Below are 16,706 nucleotides of genomic sequence, written 5' to 3'. Positions count from 1 at the left end.
AAGGTATCTACTATTAAGGTAGGTATTTCTTAGAGATAATATTTACAAATTTTCATTAGGAGGTTTAACTCCTCAGCAGTATCTCTTTTAAAAAAGGTACTTAAAAAGACCTTGTCAGAATAATGAAATTATAGTTTTTTAAGACTTACTTGACTTTCCACACCGTCACCCTGCCTTTGACTAAGTTCTTTCTATAAACAATAAATCACTTTTAAGGCCATGGAGCAAATCCATCTTTGGCAAAAGTTGACACAGTCCCATTGTTGCTCCCACTTACATAGCACAGACTATTGCCAAGCATAGTTGTAATAGAACCTATCTGGAAATCTGACTCTGTCATTGTAATCTTAACTTAGTGGTTGTTTTTTCTTTTGGTCCAGCTTCCTTAAACAAAAAATGTGGCTTTCCAGCTTGGAATTTGATCATTTAAATCCACTTAAACTAACAAAAAAAAGGTTTTCAACAGATTCCTTTTGGAAATGATAGGATTGGATTCATTCATGTCCTGCACTTTCCACAGGATCAAGTGTTCAAATGAGCTGTTATTTTAAGAAGCTACTGCCATTATTGAGGGGAAGTGGGGGGATGGGGGTGGGGGGAATGATTTTGGAAAGGATTTACAGTGTATAAATGGTAGCACTTCCTTGTCCTGAAGTTATTTTGTGTTATTTTGTCAGTGTGCCAGTCCATTACTGCCATGTTTGCATGTTTCTGCAAGGTACTAAACTAGAATTAAATGCTTTTGGCTATTAAGTGAAACAATAGATCTCTGTACATTTTTTTAATCTGCAATTGAATCAGTTGTTGTTCAAAAAAATTACTCTAACAATAGTACAAAAAAGCTTTAGAAACCACTGCAAATTTGTGCTTTAAGGACTCTTTCACAAAACTACTGCCAATAGCAGTTAATAGAAAAGATATATTTTCATTTGAAAGAGACTGTTCATGCCTTGGAGGCTGAACTAAAAATAAATTTCAGAGCGTATTCCAACTGCAAATACTTGATATTTTTTATGTACATAGTATTCATTTTTGTTTTCTTCCTTTTGGATCTTACTGAATAAGGAGGTGAAGGCAAGTGGATGAAGAACATCACTTTTCAAAAAGCAGATAATATTTTAATTACCTTTGAGAGAGAATGTTTCCTTCTATGTAATAATATTTACCTTAAAAGAAGCTATTGGAAGAATACATAGAATGATAGAACAATTTGAGTTGGATGGGACCCACAAAGATCGTCAAAGTCCAAGTCCTGTCCCTGCACCAGACACCCCAAGAGTCAGACCCTGTGCTGAGAGCATCATCCAGACATTTTGACTTCTGTCAGGCTGGTGCTATGACCACTTCCATGGGGAGCCTGTTCCAGCGCCCAACCACCCTCTGGGGAAGAACCTTTTCCTGATGCCCAACCTAAACCTCCCCTGACACAACTTCAGGCTGTTCCCTCAGGTCCTGTCACTGTCACCACAGAGCAGAGATCAGTGCCTGTCCCCACCTTGCTTCCACTTGGGAGGGTGCTGTAACTGCACTGAGGTGTCCTGTCAGTCTCAGCCGCTCCTCACACGGCTTCCCCTGCAGACCATAAAGCAAAGTAAGGTCAAGGGACCTGCTCAGGAAATTCGGTTTTAGGAATAAAAAGGGCGGATAGAAGTCGTTGGATTCCAGTGGGTGTGGCCAACAAAATAGCAGCTATGTCCCTGCCTACTAGGAAAGTCTGCGCTGAAGGAAGCACAGACTTTCCTAAGCACTGTGGGGTTTGGAGAATGCATATTCCAGAGAACAGTCAGATTGTCAGCCCTCTCTGTCAAGTGACACAGAAGCATGATCTCAAATGGGGTCCTGACTAACAAGAAGCTTTTGGACAAATTAGCAGGAGATTGCCTGTGCAGGAGCCCTTGGGCTAGTCAGAATGGGGCAGGATGTAAGGAATGTGCTGTGCACTGCAGCCTGGGAGAATGGTCCTTCCTTGAGCCTGGGGCAGAAGGGACCCAGAGAGACTCGAGGATGACCTCTTGGCTTCTGAAGTCTGGGATACAGAGGATTTGAGGCCAGCTATACCTCAGCTGAGAAAGAGATTCTGGAAGTTTATGAAGGAGTTTGAGCTGCCTCAGAAGTGGTGGGCACTGAACACAGGTTGCAGAGCTTTATGTATAAAGCCTGCTGGCTTTATGTATTGCTGAATGAGAGAAATGAACAGTGCTCTTCCTCTACACTGACTTGTAGATGTTGGCAAACACTCTGTGGTTGTGTCTGGACCGACAGAAAAGGAGCAATTGGCAGTGCAGAGGGAAACCCATCTGGGCTGCTGAACTGTGGCAAGAAATCGCTGCCCAGGTAGAGAAGTTGGCTGTAAAAGTGCATCACGTAGATGCACACAAGTGCAAGGGTCTGGCTGCTGAAGAGCTGTGCATTGATTTGATCTCTGAGGAAAAAAAAAATTTACTTTTATCACAGTATTTAATTTCTGATGGTCCAGATGGTCGCAATAATGTCTAGGTTTCTGAACATGGACAAAGTAAGAAAGACCACAGGGATCTCAACCTTTGTTTTATCTCTATCCAACAGACAGCTGAAATCTGGTTCTTATTCCAAAATGTCTTGTGAAGTTTATTTCCATGGGAGAACTGGGTGTAAAAGCTCTTGTCTTTCTAAATCTTTTCTGAAGTTCTTTTTAGGTTCAAATAATGATTGTTCGTTTTTTGTCCCCTCCCCTGCCCTGCAGCATTGCTAAGGATATAATTTAATTAAGATGTTGGTATTAAGTTTCCTGAAGAATTGCTTTCCACTTTAGACAAATGCTCAGAAATGCTAATGAAACTCTAGGCCATGGCTGGATGAATGTGTCCACTGCCAGGATACTAAATTGGGCTAATTAACTTTCTATTATGTTCAGTATGAGCTGGTTGTTAATGTATGGTGAGAGAGAGTGCTTTTATCTCCACAACAGAGGAGCAATACTTAACTTTGATTTCCTAATCAAATCATGGCGATACATGAAAAAACCCACACTGCCTAAAAATGCCACTGTATTGACAATAATGCAGGCTCTTAAATGAGATCTGGGCAGGGGAATTCATGATAGTGGTTTGTTCCTGGCTCTTGACTGAAACTGTGTAGACCATTTCTGATGGTTTTGACCCCTCACTTGACCCTTCCAACTAGGGTTGGAAAATATCATGATCCAGTTTTTAGTTCTTGCCTACACTTTTGACAGGACTTGAAATCAAGAGCATCCAGGCTCTGTTATACACATTTTTAAAGCAATTTTTATAGGATATTTTAGCATTTTTGTACCTTCATGTTATTAGGAAAAAAAAAAAAAAAAAAGAGAAGGGGCCATCTTCTGAAGAGACAGAAATTAATCATCTTTAGTTGTACTTCAGTTACAAAGATCCAAAACTTTTTACTTTATCTCTTTAGTGATTTGCTATGTTATAAATCAAACAAATTCCATGTATTTAAAAAACAAACTCCCTATTCCATATAAAGTTCTCTGAGCATTAAGAGGCCTCCCAATGGATTTTGCATCTTACATGCATGGGGCTTCGTGCAGATGATATCTACAGTTCAAAGACAAAACAATCAGTCTGCAATTTCTTGAGCCAGCTTGTGTCTTCTGTTCTAAATTTGCTTTTTCACACAGCTGATGGCTATTCTTAAGAGCTTTTATATTTCATTGTCTTTTAGTGTGGCTGCCTTCTCAGAGGGAAGCAAATCCTCTTCTGAAGGGCCCTTGTACTCATGTTTGGGCAGCCTGTGTGCCTCCTGCTCACAGGCAGATTGGCCAAACCTGTAAGGCAGCATCAGGCAGCCACTGGAATTCCCTGTTGATGCAGCTCCATTTGCAGAGTTGCCGAATACCCAGATTTTGCCAGACCTGGCTGGCTTTCAACAAGTTTGTCAGTTGCTTGGATCAGAGGAGAGCCTGGATGATTGGGAGTTTTTGTATGCCTGGGATGAAACAGCTGCAGTTTGGCTCATGTGGAGGCAAAACCCAGTGCCCCAGCTTCCCGTGGGGAATGCTGTGGCTTTTCCCTGCACTTGTCCCATCTGAGCTGGCAGGAGAGCCATGAGGGAAGCATGCCTCTCATGGGTTGGGCCAGAATCAACCTCTTCAAGGCTGGAGGGGACAGGGTTAAGGCTGCAGTTGTATTTCAGATTTATATCTACATAATGGGCTGCAGTTGTTTTACATGTTTTTCAAAGACTTATGCAACCAAATGTGTAGATGTGTAGATTTTAATTATGCCCACTGGCTGTTACTGGCTTTAAAATGTACTCTAATCTAGGAAGAGGAACAGACAGCCGAAATAGAGCAATGTGCAAATGTTGAATTTACTTAAGTATTTTTCAAAATTCAAACTGAGATCTCAGGCAATAGACTGTGTTGGTGGCTGCTTATTTACTGGACTTATGTTTCACTCAGTTTTCTGCTACTTTCTTTACAGGTCCTGTGTTAAGAAACTGCTAAAAGGTAGCTGGAAAGTAACTGAAAAATTCAGAAAACTCTGAAGTTGCTCATGCCTGTGACCCAGTCCCAGTTCCTCTTACAAAACTTTGAACCTTAAGTAGGTTCTGAAATACAAAATAAAAAGTATATTGCCATAATTATCCAAAGAGTTTAAAAAAAAAAATTAGAAGTGGTCATATTAACCAGTGGTGTTTGAATGTATTACAAGTAGAGTAATTGCTGTGAATACATGTTGTTGCACTTGGTTTGCAAATATCCCATGAAGTAAGAGAAGTTCATTTTGTACAGTTTCATAAAAAAATAAGTACATCCAAACAGTTGCTTCAAATCTGAAGAGATGGGAAGTACAGAAAAAATGGTACAGAAACATCAAGGACAACATCCTGAGCTATCACTTGTCAATATCTCTCAGGTTCATAAGGATATTTCTGCTCATCTTGGAGCACTAGCTGCAGTTCTTAAGTCTTGCTGGATTTTCATGCTGCAAAAATATTTGGTTTAGATTAACCTTTACTCAATTGCTCTCACTCTTTTGAGCCTTTTCCTGTCCAAGTTGTTATGCCAACATGGTTCAGGATTACATTGCTCTAATTCACTATTTTCCATATACAAAGGTGATTATCAGCAATTGCTGACCCACAGGCAGCAACTCCAAGTGAGCTGTGTTGGAGGATGTAGTCGTTGCTCTCCTTTTTGGGCTTAATTTTAACTTTGAACTTTGTTGGGCCTTGAAAGGCCTGAAGATGGTTTTACCCAGCTTCTGGAAGAAAGTCATCTTTACCTGGGCACATCCTCAGATGTTGTGCCTTTGGGCATGTATACTGAGAAGGCAACTGAGCGCCTGTTTGGACTTTATACATGGGATGTGGTCTTCAAGAAACCATTGGAAGTAATCTTCCCTACGTCTCTGCCTTCCTTGGCTTTGGAGGCTCAGGCCACACTGCACAGGTTTCTGGGCTCTTTATGCTTTCTGAGACTTTGTCATTTGTCATACTTTGTTAATTATTCTACCCTAGAACTCCATTTTTTTTTTGTACTTTTAAAAAGTACTACTTTAAAAATTACTACATTAAAAAGTAGTACTTTTTACTACTCCAAAAATAAAACAGTATGTCTAAATTTCAGACTTTCTGTCAACATCTAGGAATGCCATGAAGCTTCTGCTTGCAGAATCTCTGTTGCATTTCGCTGACATTAGTTCCTGAGGAATTTTAAAATAGACACTGTGCAAGAAACTTTATGTGGTAAATCTAAATTGTGAGCACTTGTGTTTACAATTAATGGTACATGGAAGGAAAGTCCATAAATTTCAGACTTGAAGTGGGAGTTTGTGTTAATGTGGTAATAGAGTTTGCCAAAGAAAACTGTGTGTGAAAATGGAACTGCTAGAGCACAACCTGAGAAAGAAAAGTATTAAGTTGCTGGGGATCCCAGAAATCTCTCTGAAGAGCAGCTGGGTGGATATTTTGCTGAGTTTGAAGGCTAAAATCAGGAGTCTGTAGCTTGCCAACTCCTGTGTTGCATGATGCAATTGCTTCTTTTTTATAAGAAAAGAGCCATTAAAGAGGCTTGCCTTTTATTCATGTTCTATAGCTTGAGGTGTGTGTGATTGAAACAAGATTTTTTATGCTGTGATGCAAAGATGGAAACTTTGTATGAAAACTGCATTGTTTCAGTTTCAGTGGTGAGTTTTTTGGTTTTGTTGGTTTTTGACAGTTGTCCCAAAATACATGCTAACACAGAAGGGGCATGCAGGATTTTTGTTAGAGGGTCCTGTGTGTGCTGGGGCAGGGCGGATGCCATCTCATATTAAAATAGAAGGACACAGGCTGTGTTCACTTTACTCTGGCTGATGCTAAAGGGGAGAGAGGGGAAAATAATCTCACACAGCTCCTGGTAAATCCGTACCTGGCTCTGTCAACTTCTTAAAATCTTGCACTGCACTCTAAAAGTTGTTTGCAGCAACTCATTGCCTAAATGTTTTAAAACTCTTAAAAAAACATAATTTTCTCAGCTTGTACTGGTGCCAGCTCTGATTTGAAAACAAAAAGTATTTCCTTTCTTCCTCCTAAGATAATTTTTGAACTCTTGGCTGCATATATACAAGTGACATAATAATGATATGTAGTGCCACCATTATTGAAAAGCCACATTTTTTACAGTTGCTCTTGGACATAGGTAAAATGGGTGCAGTGTGAAGCTGGAATTTTTATTTGTTTAAAGAAAAGAATAAAAATCCCCAAAGAACTGGTAAGTTTTGATAGTGATTGCCTGTAGATGTCTGATTTTCTTTTAAGACGGTCTGATCTGCCAAATATCAGTATGGCTCCTCCATAACTAAATTACTAGTTCTCCCTACAACACATATTGTCCCAAATGAGTGTCAGTATCTTGGTAATGCAGTCAGGAAAAGATGAAGATCCCTTTGACTTTCATAGCAAAAAAAATCATGGTTCAATTTTAGGTTTAAGGTGAAATTCTGTATGCTGCTCCGTATTTTTCACGTATTTTTCTGTGCCGTGTGATGAAACAGTGGAAGGCAGCTTTGGTTTTCAATGGGTTTTTTTCCCTGTGCCTGCTCACTAGCCACGCAGTTCCCTGCCTGCCTGTGCTGGTACAAGGAGGAAGCACAACCCCCAGAGAGGGCTTGCAGAGGAAGGCAGAAGACACCTCCCATTTCAGAACTGCTATGGAGCTTTCCCAATCCTTTAATCTGAGGGTGGTAATTTCTCCATTTTTAGGTTTGGGTTGTGTCAAAAAGGGCTTACTTTCAAAATTGTTTTCATGCTGATAAATTCTCAAGCCCTTCACAGATCAGTGTAAACCGTATTCTACTACAGTGACTGGTTATGGTGTTACATGTGAGAGGAGGCCACACTGGACTTCCTCCTGTGTGACTCCAGCTATTCTCTTCATGCACAGAATGTGCTCTAGTGGTAGCTCATGGCCCTTTCTCCTTCAGGTCAGATCTTGGTGCTTCTGCCACTCAGCCTGTGCTGGAAGTCATCTACTGTGTTTATTTTACTTCTGTTGTTATTGAAGAGGAGTTGGGCCCTTGAGGGATAGCAATGTAAGCTAGGTGCTGCTTCTAAAATATTTAAAAGTTCCAGTTAGTTCAGAAAGTCAGCCACACTATCAGTAAGTCACTTTGTGACTGAGATAGCTGGTGAATTGCTTGCCTGTCTGATCTGGTAGTAGCAAAGCTTTAATATGTTTAATTTCTAATTTTTTTCTTTCATTTAATCAGCAATACAAGGTCTCTATGCAGCTTTATATTGTCATTCTTGTTTGTTTGTGTGAAGGTATTGGTTGGTGGGGAAACTATAAATCATCAAATTGTTGGAAGGCTAGTTAGACTTTTTAAAAGTCAACAAAGGGTTGACATCCATTAGAAAATGAAGAAGAATGATCTGCCTTGGGGAGGGATGTTTTTACTCAAAATAAACCTTGACAATGAGTGTATATGAGTTCATAGTGTTTTTCAAACATTATTGCACTTAAAATATTTTCAGAGCACTCAAATTGAAATTACAGAGAACAATAGTATTCTACGCTTGCATGTAAGTTTGACTGGGTTCCATGTTTGTCATAATAGGAAATAGCAAATACAATATTCACTTAGCATCCATAATTCAGCCAAATTCCTTATTGGCTTTGGATTTTGGTAAGTAGTGTGTTGAAGTGCTTTGAGGCCTTGGAGAAAATCTGTATTACAGAGAAGTTTAATTCTGCCCAGAAAAAGCTCTGGAGCATGACCTTGCCAGAGATTGAGCCCTCTCGTTGGGTGTAATTCTTCTGCTTTTTTCCCCCACCATTTTTCTTTTCATAAATGATAATTTCTTTTTAGAAGGTTATTGTCCTAAATTAAAACTTGATATTTATTTTTTCTGATTTTATCATGTTTCTCTTCCTTTTGTGGCACTTCCCCTAGATATATGGACCACCCAGTTGTTTTAAGCCAGCTGTCAAAATACCATTCAGTAAGAGGATTTGCAGGAAGCAGCTCTGCAAATGGTTAAGCAAAGAACCTGAATAAGCAGAGCCATGTCTTACTGCTAATACCACCTTAGCAATTGCCATCAGCTACAGTTTTACAAGTCTAACCCCTAAATATGGATTATTTCTGTTCTACTTATGGTGTAATGATTTGTAAAGAAAAGTTTTATGCAAGCTGAGTAGTAAAAATTACACTTGAGTTAGACTGACATGTAAATAATTTTTGAAAATACAAATTTTTGGTCTTTTGGCAAAGACTGGCCATATCTGAACTCTTGTGCTTTGTCTGTTGGATGCTGGTCAAAGAAGTCTTCATTCCCTTCCTGGTTTAATATTATGACCAAAACATGGAAAAAGTCATTTGCCCTGAGTAAGGCATGGGCTTGTTTAGGACAGATGTAAGTGCTTCACCCGTGGACATCTTATATTGGTAAAAAAAATCTGCTGCTTCAGAGTTCAGGAATGTCATACACAGCTGTGCCCTCTGTTCAGGCAGCAAGCATCATAAAAAACCTCTATCAGTGTGGGGGTTTTATTTGGGTAACACTTCAGGTCAAGAAGTTTGAGGTCTTGACAAGATTTTGAGGTGATAGTAGTGTAGCTGTTCTTCAGTTGAACCTGAATGTCATGAAATGAGTTCGCTTTTACTCTAAAAGTTTGTTTACTGCAATTGGGCTTTGCATTCTTCACAAGTTATATAATTTTTCACCTTTTCTTGTTAAGTACTGAGTAATTATGAGACCTGTACATTCCCAGTAGGAAAAAGTAGTGTGAGCCTACTCATCTTCCATAAGCTTCGGATGTGGGTCTTGAACCACTGGGAATGGTAGCTGCTCCTCTGCTCATTGAAATGTCTGGATACAATAAAAAGAGACCATCCTGCTCCTCAGGAAGAACAGAAATGTTTTACAGCAATAAAAGTAATCTGTCTCAAAACAGTTCTGGCTGGGCTATCAAGATGTGGCTCTAAGTGGCAGTAACAGGCTTATCTATTGTGAAGGGAAAATGAACTATGTTGTAATGGGATTTTCAGCTGAATGAGAATCCAAGCCTCGGGGTGGCCCAAATAAAGCCTTACATGTTTGTTTTTGTTTACCTAAGTCATTGCACAACCAGGAAATGGGAGGAAAAGTTGTTTGCTTTCATATCAAGGAAAGTTTATTCATAGGAGATGCAAGTAAAATGCATCACTCCTTAAGGCATCCTGATGGTGAGAACTCCAGTATTTGGAAATCTGCAGTTTTTGCCTCAAATATTTTAGTAAATTATGTAGCTTGTTAGGAATTATTCTGAAGTGAATGTCTACAGTCTTCTTTGTTTCAAGAGCCTGTCTTGCTATATAGGATTCCTCAGTATTTACTACTCAAGTGTTTGGGGTTTTTCTTTGTTTGTTTTGAGTCAGCTGTTTTGTTTGTTTGGGTTTTTTAACTAAAAACAAAACACCTTAAAAAAAAAAGAAGAAAAAACCCCCACAAAAAAAACCCCAAACCAAAGCAGGGGCTATTAACTTTAAAATCAGAATTGCTTCTTAAGTGGGAGGGTTTGTCCAACATTAATAGAGTATAGCTTAAATATGATTGTAATAGGTTCATTCCATTCTGGAGTTGTTCTCTTGATAGAGCAGGACTCTGTTTACTAAATCAGCAGTTAAGTAACCATATCCCCCATTCCCTTCCAATTGCTTTGAGACTGTTAAGGAAAAAATATCTCACTACAGGTTTATGTGAGAGATAGTACCAAAACAAGGATGCAGAGAGGAGACACATCACAAGTCATTCTTTGTGAAATAAAACATCTGTGTGTGTGATGAGTTGTTGAGAACTGCCATGGGAATTGTTTTTGTTGGTGGGATTCATGTGTTCATAGGAGCACAGCCTGAAAAGAGTTATTTTTAATTTTCTCTGATATTTTTTTGCAGTCAGATTTTACCTAAATAAAACTTCTTTAGCACTTGCGTGTTCATGTTGCATTTGGCACCGTACTACAAAGTCTGTCCATAAAAATCTCAGTGCCCCAGATTTATCCAAGTTATTATTATTCAGGTATTTATTGTTACTATATTGTCAAATGTAAGTTAGCCAAGTGTGTGCTTCACAGTCTTCCTAATATATGTGAATTTGATTGTATTTTGTGTTTACACAAATGTATCAGAATGTGTTTTGTTATTTTGCTGGTATGTTGTGCTGGCTAAATTAGAGGTGTTGGAATTTGTCAGACTCCTCTTGTGTCCCTCCCCCAGTCATTTTCCCAGAGCCTGAGAAACCACTTCTTCCAAAGAATGTTTACACAACTTTGCATTGGTCACCAAGTACATGAAGTTTTGATTTTGAATGACTGGAGAACAGACAGCAGCAGCGCTTGGACATGTTAACTCTTCTGTTTGTTTATGGCGGTAGAATTCACAGGACGAACACACAGAATGCTTTTATATTTGCAAAGAAAAGTTCAAGAGTTAAGCACTGTCTGTCTGCCATTTGCAATCAGCAGCAGCCAGTATAGAAGGAAGGACTCCTTCTAGAAAGTGAGGTATTTGCTGTAATTGATAGACAGCTCTGTTCTGGGACTTCTCCTGCTTTGATTAATTCTCCTCCCTTTTCCAGGTACTGTCTGTTAGTCTCTTTTTCTGCTGAGTTTTCATGAAGTCTGTGGCTTAGAGAAACATGGTGTTGTAGGTCACAGACTCTGTGTCTGAAATACCCATTTCATTCCTGCTTGTTGTTCCAAGCTTTCCTGGTTAGCAGGCTGAGCTTTCAGTGTTAGCTTTAACACTTAAGGGAAGCAGTTGTTCAAAATATAAACTCCTAAATGTAGTAGTTGATGTGGCTCTGTGATTTATGATGTTTCTTTTACATTCCAGGGGAAAATCCCTTTTACACAGGGGTGGATAATTTAAAAATTAATACCTCCTTCAAAAGATATTAGAAACCATCCCAGGAATACTGGCTCTTTCAGTTTGGTGCATGTTTGATGATGGTTCTAACTTTCCACACACAAAGAAATAGTAATTAGAAGTGTTTTGTCTTTAAATTTGTTTTACATCACTCCCACTGAAAAAAATTCTCTGTGCATATCAGGCTGATGTTGGTAGGACTCACATGGTAACAGGATGTCCCATATCTTAAAACTTGACAACTTTGGCATGTTATGCATCAGGAGGACATAAACTTCTCTGTTTTCAGAAGCTTTCCCTTCATTTTTGCTTCAGGGCAGAATGAAGTCAGCAGCATCTCTGTAGCACTGCTTCTGTGAATCTTGATGTACCCAGCCTGAGGATGTCAAACATAAAATCTCAGCTGTAAAAAGGCTTGAATTCAGTATAATTTCTTTGGTTTGCTCTGTAATTACATCTTAGGTAATTGATGCTTGGAAGTGCATCCTGCTGTGGTGTGGTTGGTAATGTCTGCAGCTTCACATAGTTTAAGCAAGCAGATGCTTGGGGTGATCAGTAAAACCACAAGTGGAAAAAATACATCTCTGACACAATCTCCCAAATTTTCAGTAGCTTTGATTTCTCCAGGTGATACTGACAGTAAAGTGTTTTCCCCCACCCAACATGAAGGAAAGATGAGCTTTATAAAGAGCAGTGCAGAAGTACAACTTGAGGTAGTTTAATTAAGGAATTGCAGAATCATGTTTTAGAGGAACTAAATTTGTGCACTGAAAAGGGAAAATCTAACTAAGTCTTACTAAAATATCTGGAACAAAGTCAGTTATTATAATTGTTTTCTTTATTAATTCCCCAAGCCCAGGCATTCTTTGGGGTTATATTACATCACTAGGGACATAAGTTTGGAAATTGTGTGGGACTCCATGTACATAAAGTATATGATGTGAGCTGATGAGACAGCAGCCCACGTAAAACCATAGAATCATGGAGTTGTTTAGGTTGGAAAAGACCTCTAAGATCACTGAGTCCAACCATTAACCCAGCAACCCATGCCCACCACTAAACAGTGTTCCCCCACCAGTGGCACATCTGCCTGTCTCTTAAATATGTCCAAGAGCCTTCCAGGGATGGTAACACCACCAGCTCCCTGGGCAGCTTTTTCCAGTGCTTGACAACCCTTTCAGTCAAGAAATATTTCCTCATGCCCAATCTAACTTCTGCTGGTGCAGCTTGAGGCCATTTCCTCTCATCCTATCCTGAGTTACCTGGGAGAGAAGACCAATGCTCAGTTGTTTACACCCTCCTGTCAGGCAGCTGTAGAGAGTCATAAGGTCCCTTGTGAGCCTCCTTTTCTCCAGAATAAACATCCCCAGCTCCTTCAGCTGCTCCTCATAGAACTTGTTCTCAAATCTTTGCCATCCTCGTTACCCTTCTCTGGACATGTTCCAGCACATCAACATCTTTCTCGTAATGAGGATCCCAAAATGAGCACATTATCTGACCTGCAGTATGGAAGTATGGCTACAAAGTCTTTCTGATGTGCCATCTCACTTCCAGAGCTGTTATCTTCCTGGGAGGAAATGGAAAGATTCCAAAAGGAATTATTCCTGGGAGGAAAGAACTTTCCAGTGTGCAGTTAGTGAATGAAAGAGAAAATATATTTTAATGATAATAAAAGACATGCAAATGTTCTCTTCCAGTTTTCACCTGGCAGCCATGAAAGGGCATGGAGAGTGCCTCAGGATCATGGTGACACATGGTGCAGATGTGACAGCCCAAGATGGTGCAGGTATGTCTCTCTATACAAGTAGCATGATACACTCAATTTGCTTTTGTAGTTACTGATGTGCAGAGTGAAAACACAGATTTGACAGCTTTGCTTTCCCCCACAAACCCTGTAGGAAAAGCAGTTGTAACACTTGCAAGTTTGGGCATATTTGCTTTCCTGCACAGAGAATTCAGAATCTAAAGTCCTTAAAAACTTTTGTCCTAATCCAATGAATTTCAGCATTTGTAGTGGGCCCCAGATATAAAGTATTTGCTTGATTTTTTAAATTGTTATTTTTAAATGAAGAAATAAAGAGAAAAAAATAATTACACTCCCCCACCTCTTCTTATTATTACAGGTTGCATCAAGATCTTCAGTTTTACTTTCATGTTTATCCAAGCTATTAATCCCATTAACTTTACAGGAGTTGCAGTAAGACATTTCATCAGGATTATGACACAGTGAAAACAGCTGATACAGGCCGAAACAGAGCTGAGAGCTGTTAAGTATGATGTCTCAGTTCTCAAAAGTCCTGTGCTTAATTACTGCTCTTCTAGGAGAATGATGGGAGCTGAATTTGAAACTGGCAAACTCTTCTTAATAGATTTCAGTTGACACATCTTCGGAATCTGTGCCCAGCATTTTCTCTGGCTAGCTGAGCCACCTGGATGACCTGTCAGCATTCTGTCTTTCCAGTAATGATCTGTAATTGCTGGGCTCATGGGTTCCATTTTGAAACTTACTGCAGCCTGAGGGAATCTCTGTCATCTGTGGGAATCATTTGTCTCTCTATATAAAGAAGTGTCTGTGATAGTGGAAGAAGCATTCGTATTTTATGTAATGATAAGGGAATATATGTACCGGATGCAGACTATAATTCCAAATTCATGCTTCCCCTTGCCTGATGATTTATTGGTCACTTGGGTAGTAAAAGGTTGCTTGCTTACTTCCACCTGAAAGTGTCAGCCCAGTACTCTTTAGTGAAATCCTTCAATATGAAAGCCACACCGTTTGCAATGACAGTTTCCTGTCACAAGTTTCTTGGTCTTTATTGAGTATTAAATCCTGGGTCCTTCTTAGTTGCATGGATAATTTCTGCTTTTGCTGTCTGGTAATCAATCTTTCAGATGCTCTGTAAGATGAAGCTGGAGGAGAGACTTCAGTGTTTCATCATAAATCCATAATCATTAAATCATCATTAATTCAGTGAAATGTAAACCAATGCAGACCTGTGTTTGATAGGGAATAGGAAATCTGTGAGGTGCAAACCAAAGCAGGCCTGTGTTTGAGTCTTCTGTGTCTACTTCGTGGGTGACACCAACTTAATATATTTGTAGGTGGTGAATCTGGCAGGTTTTGCTCTTGATGCTGGGTACATTTTCATTGCCAAATAGCAAAAATCATGACACCAACAGAGATCTGTGTGCAAGGGAGGCTGTGTTATACAGGAAAATTGTTTTCTAAGAAACAAGACATAATGTACAATTTTAGACTTGCTTCTTCCTAAGTGTAGTCTGACACAATGTTTGTGTCACTCCTTTATATGAATTAAGACTTAAAGATTATTCTGTAACTTGCCTGAACAACAGGTAGTAAAGACGTTCTGCTTCATGAAGGTTTTACTTGATTTTTTTCTACCTTTACTTTTTATGTGTCATGATAGGAACAAGACAGATAATTCAAGATTTTTCCTTTGAAAAAAAATCTTCCTTTGACATGGAAGATTTTATTCCTGTGCTTTGCCATGATTGAATAATTAATTTGCTTTGCTTTTATTCTTTTAGGGCACAGTGCTTTACATCTTGCAGCAAAGAACAGCCACCCTGATTGTGTTAAGAAGTTACTTCAGGTAAAAGAAAAATCAATTTAATTTTGATTTTTGAAATTTTCATTTGCTGTCATTAGACTCATTTTATGCTAATAATCTGCACCACATGTCTATACTGTTCTATGTCCTTGGCATCAAGAGAGGTGCATTAAGAGTTTAAACATAAAGAGTTTAAGGACCTTGTAGGCACTGTGAATGGATGATAGAAAACAGTGTATCTTCCCTGAGTGGTCTGCAAATACCATGGCCAGCTGCTCTGACATAGTTTGGTTGGGTTTCAAGTAGGTTGTAGCTTCAGTTTAACTTCCTGTGTTTTGTCTGTGTGGTTGGACAACTTGGAATTAGGTGGATTAAGAGTTACAGGGGAAAAGGTTTTTCACTTCTGGGGGAATTCTGATAATGTTCCACTGGAATGCTTTCTGTCTGTTCACCATAGAAACAGTGAATTAAATTTTCAAGTTTAAAGTGAAATAGAGACAAAAACAAAGTAGTTTAGATCCAAAAATAATATGGAAATAATAGAATCTTCAATGAAAGGAGGTAAAGGACAGTGAGGGGTTAGAAAGGGAGTTGAAAGAATGGGGAGAGAAAATAAGAAAAACAAAAGAGTGAGGATGAACAAAAAAGTCTCATTGTGTTGAAGATGAGTGTTAGTAAGAAAAGATGTTATCCATCTCAACTCCATTTCAGAAATCCCGGTAAGTTTTTCATGGTGGTGATCAGAGAAACAGAACAGATTTTTCTGAGTTTGTAGTTATCAGATCTCAGATAAAATAAGAAATACAGACTGAGAGTGCAGATGAAATAATGATTAACAGCCCAGCTGGAACATGATGGTGCAGAAAGAGAATGGATCCTGTATCCCAGCCTCCAGATTGTTTTTCCCTGGTTGCCTCAGGGCTCTCCAGCTGTCCGGTGACTGACCTCTGTCAGTGTTCTCTGACAGCTCAGGGTCCAGTTTCACTGATTCCCAATGCACGCCCCTTGCAGGCGGTCTGCCCAGGGTTATCCTCAGCCCCGATCCACGTCGCCATCAGGCCGTCACTGCTGGCATCGCAGGCAGCTCAGAACCAGCCGTGCCTAGCACCAAGGAGCTGCTTTTGTTGATGTTTTTCTGCTTTTATCCCAAAATGCAGGTTTATAAATACATTCCTAAGTGCAGATCTGTTGATGATATCCTCCAGTAATTCATGCTCTTAGGTTTATCTTCTGTGGACAAAAGTGTGTGTGCAAGGCATGTCTGACTGGTGTTGAGCTAAAACAGGCTGAATAATTATTTTACACAGGCAGAATCATGACATTTCTGTTACAGGATGCAATGGTCTGTGTGATCATGTTTTCTTAGATAATCACAAGTGTGTTGGAGACAGTGCTGCATGTAAAAGTCAAAAGTTACAGTATTTGTTTTCTAGAAACAAAAGCAACCAACTGTCCAATGAAAAGCTTTGAAACTTGTGAAGGATTTAGAGAGCCAGTCCTGTGAGGAGCAGCTTAGGGAGCTGATGGCATTTAGCCTGGAGAAAAGGAGGCTTAGATTAGACCATATCACAAAGTAAAAATGGCCTTGGGTTGCACCCAGGGAGCTTGAAGTTGGAAAAGAGGAAAATTTCTTCACCTGGAGGGATTTAAGAGATGTGTAGATGTGAGACATGTCTCAGTGATTAACTTGCCAGTACCGGGTTAATACTAATGATCATGATGGCTATTTCCAACCAAAATAAACCTAGGTTTCCATAATATTCTTTCTTTGCTGTAA

The 16,706-nt window shown here is 39.4% G+C and overlaps 1 protein-coding gene across 9 annotated transcripts in view; it reads left to right on the top strand.

Annotated features, from left to right (window-relative positions):
- RAI14 (retinoic acid induced 14) overlaps positions 1-16,706 on the top strand; it is an 85,500-nt gene that overhangs the window by 52,109 nt on the left and 16,685 nt on the right. For all 9 annotated transcript variants that reach the window (XM_050986609.1, XM_030236928.2, XM_030236925.2 and 6 more), the window contains 2 exons: positions 13,055-13,143; positions 14,907-14,971. In XM_050986609.1, coding sequence (XP_050842566.1) covers positions 13,055-13,143; positions 14,907-14,971 — 154 coding nt within the window. The remainder of the gene's footprint in view (positions 1-13,054; positions 13,144-14,906; positions 14,972-16,706) is intronic.

The sequence above is a fragment of the Serinus canaria genome, chromosome Z (genome assembly GCF_022539315.1).
Source record: "Serinus canaria isolate serCan28SL12 chromosome Z, serCan2020, whole genome shotgun sequence".
Lineage (NCBI taxonomy): Eukaryota > Metazoa > Chordata > Aves > Passeriformes > Fringillidae > Serinus > Serinus canaria.
The sequence above is the reverse complement of the archived record's forward strand: the minus strand, read 5'-3'. Positions and strand labels throughout refer to the sequence as shown.